General features: G+C 36.5%; 1 protein-coding gene across 1 annotated transcript in view; it reads left to right on the forward strand.

Moving 5' to 3' along the window:
- The window catches only part of LOC137623469 (uncharacterized), an 802186-nt gene that overhangs the window by 563337 nt on the left and 236349 nt on the right, over positions 1 to 2500 (forward strand). The window contains 1 exon segment of the mRNA XM_068354607.1: positions 2391 to 2500. This exon segment is cut by the window's right edge and continues 401 nt beyond it. Within this exon segment, the coding sequence (XP_068210708.1) occupies positions 2391 to 2500 (110 nt within the window).

Consider the following 2500-nt stretch of genomic DNA (forward strand, 5'->3'; position numbering starts at 1 on the left):
CTGTTATTCACCTCTCGACATCCTTCTGAGGGCATTGTTCTCAAATCTACTAAATCTATTGGCGATTGTTTCATTGCTATACCATGACTCATGTCCATATGATAACACCGATATCACTAAACTGATATATGGTCTGCTTATTACATGTAATTTCAGGCGATTTCTTTCCCAAATTTTACTTAACCTAGACATTGTCTGATTTACTTTTTTCAATCTTTCACTAATCTCCTCCCAATGATATCTCCTCTTCCATTGCAAACTTCATTCTCATCATCTCTGTCCTTCTATTTATCTTCAACCCAGTCTCGTGTGATATTTCATGCATTCTGGTACAAAAGCATTGCAAATCCTATGGTGTTTTGCTAACAGGGACTTCATCATCAGCATACTCTAGGTCTGCTAATTATCTATCACCAATCCACTCTAATCCTTCTCCACCATCTCTGACTATTCTACGCATTACAAAATCCAAGAGGAGGATAAAGAAAATAGGTAACAACACATTCTCTTGGAGTACTCTGCTATTCACTGGAAATTCATTTGATAAGACTCTATCAACATTAACTTTGCACTTACTATGCTCATGAACTGACAATGAAATTCACACATTTAAGAGGAAATTCGATAATAACGCCGGAATCTCCACAAAACTGGACGGTGGACACCATCAAAGACTTTCTCATAGTCCACAAATGCCATTCAAAGTGGCTTTGTATAATATATGTATTGCTATACAACATGCCTGAAAAGGAAAATTTGGTCAGTGCAACTTTTACCTTCTCGAAATCCTGCTTATTCATCTCTCAGCTCTTCATCAATCTTTCTCTCCAATCTCTTTATAATAAACATACTATATATTTTCATAACAATTGACGTAAGTGTTATGCCTCTGTAATTACTGCAATCAGTCAGGTCTAATTTTTGTGATTTTACCTACACTCCTAACTGCCATTCATCAGGTTTTGCCTCTTCATGTCACATTCTACAAAATAGTCTTGTAAGTATCCTGGGAGTCACTTTATTTTCGGCCAGTATCATCTCAGCAGTTATACCATCGTATCCAGGGGCTTTCCATCTCTTTGACTTTTTTAGTGATAGCTTCAACTTCAAACACACTTAATTCATTCATGAGCACATCAAGTTATTCATCAGCTTCAAGTATATCAATCAAATTATTTCCTTCCTGTCTCCTATTCATGACCTCACTAAAGAGTTCCATCCAACGTTGTCTTTCTTCATCTTCTGTTGTTATAACGGACCAATCTTTGTTTTTGATAGGTATTCACTTCTTCTTTGCCCCAGTCGATATTTCATTATTAATTCTATAAGGGATTCTTACGTAATAGCCACTCCCTAAATTCATAGCTTTGTCAGCCTCATCTGTTTTATTGTCTGAATATTCTCTCCAGCCATTCCTTGCTTTTCTTTTGACCTCACTATCAATACTGGAATACTTAGCATGCTCTACCTTGTAATTTTCATTACTTCCTCGAAATTCTTTAATAATCAATTTCTGTCTTTGTCTCCTTTTTATAGTATCCCAAGTATCATTTGATATCCATGGCTTTCTCCTCGTAATTGCGTGTCCCAAGACTTCACTACCAACACACTGATATATGTTCTTAATATCACACCATTCTTCATTAATTGTCTGCTTTTCATCTCAAAGTCTCTAATGCTGCAAATCTATTTCTACATTCAAATGGCATAAAATACAACTCGTTTCTCCCGTAGGAAGGGATAGCAATTCATCTGCTCTTCGAAAGACATAAATCCAACCATAGAAAAGTCTGCTAACTAGCAAGCATTAAACAATTGAAAGTTGGATTGAACAACAAATATTAATTTCCATTTATTCATATAGGGCAACTTTTAAACACCTAAAAGGTCCTAATGAACATGCAGCAAGAAAAATATACAAATAAGGAAAAATACTCTCTCTATGTTTTCTTCTATGAAGCAAACGAAGTAACTGCCATCCGGCTCTATTTAATCTAATTGACAAAAGCCTTTGGATGTAGCATAGCAATTTCAATTATCTAATTAGTTATTACATTTTAAGCTCTTATGCCAATGTCAATCTTAATGGCAAAAGTCATTGAATGTAGATATAAAATTGTGCTCTTTAAGTGGCTCCTTCAGGGCCTATAATAACTGTACTGTTGCTATATAAATAGTCGTTTGAGAGCTTGCCATTGATTTTTACTTCTTTCAGATCTGTCACATTGGTGACATAGTCAGTGCCTCGAACTGCAGGAACTCCTTCCAGCTGACCTCCTTATTTGCTATATCCTTTGACGATATCCACTGCCTACTCTGACTCATCTTTCCACAGTGCCAAAGTGAAACTCCTACCCTTCCCCAGTAGAGATGCATTTTCATTGTTTCAGCACGGCAAGTATCAATTCCACATACAAGGTGTTACCCGCTCAAGCAAAAAAGCAGACTGTCCTTGCTGCAATCCCCGATAATGCCTTCCCAGATATCTCCGACTGGCTTT

The sequence above is a fragment of the Palaemon carinicauda genome, chromosome 1 (genome assembly GCF_036898095.1).
Source record: "Palaemon carinicauda isolate YSFRI2023 chromosome 1, ASM3689809v2, whole genome shotgun sequence".
NCBI lineage: Eukaryota > Metazoa > Arthropoda > Malacostraca > Decapoda > Palaemonidae > Palaemon > Palaemon carinicauda.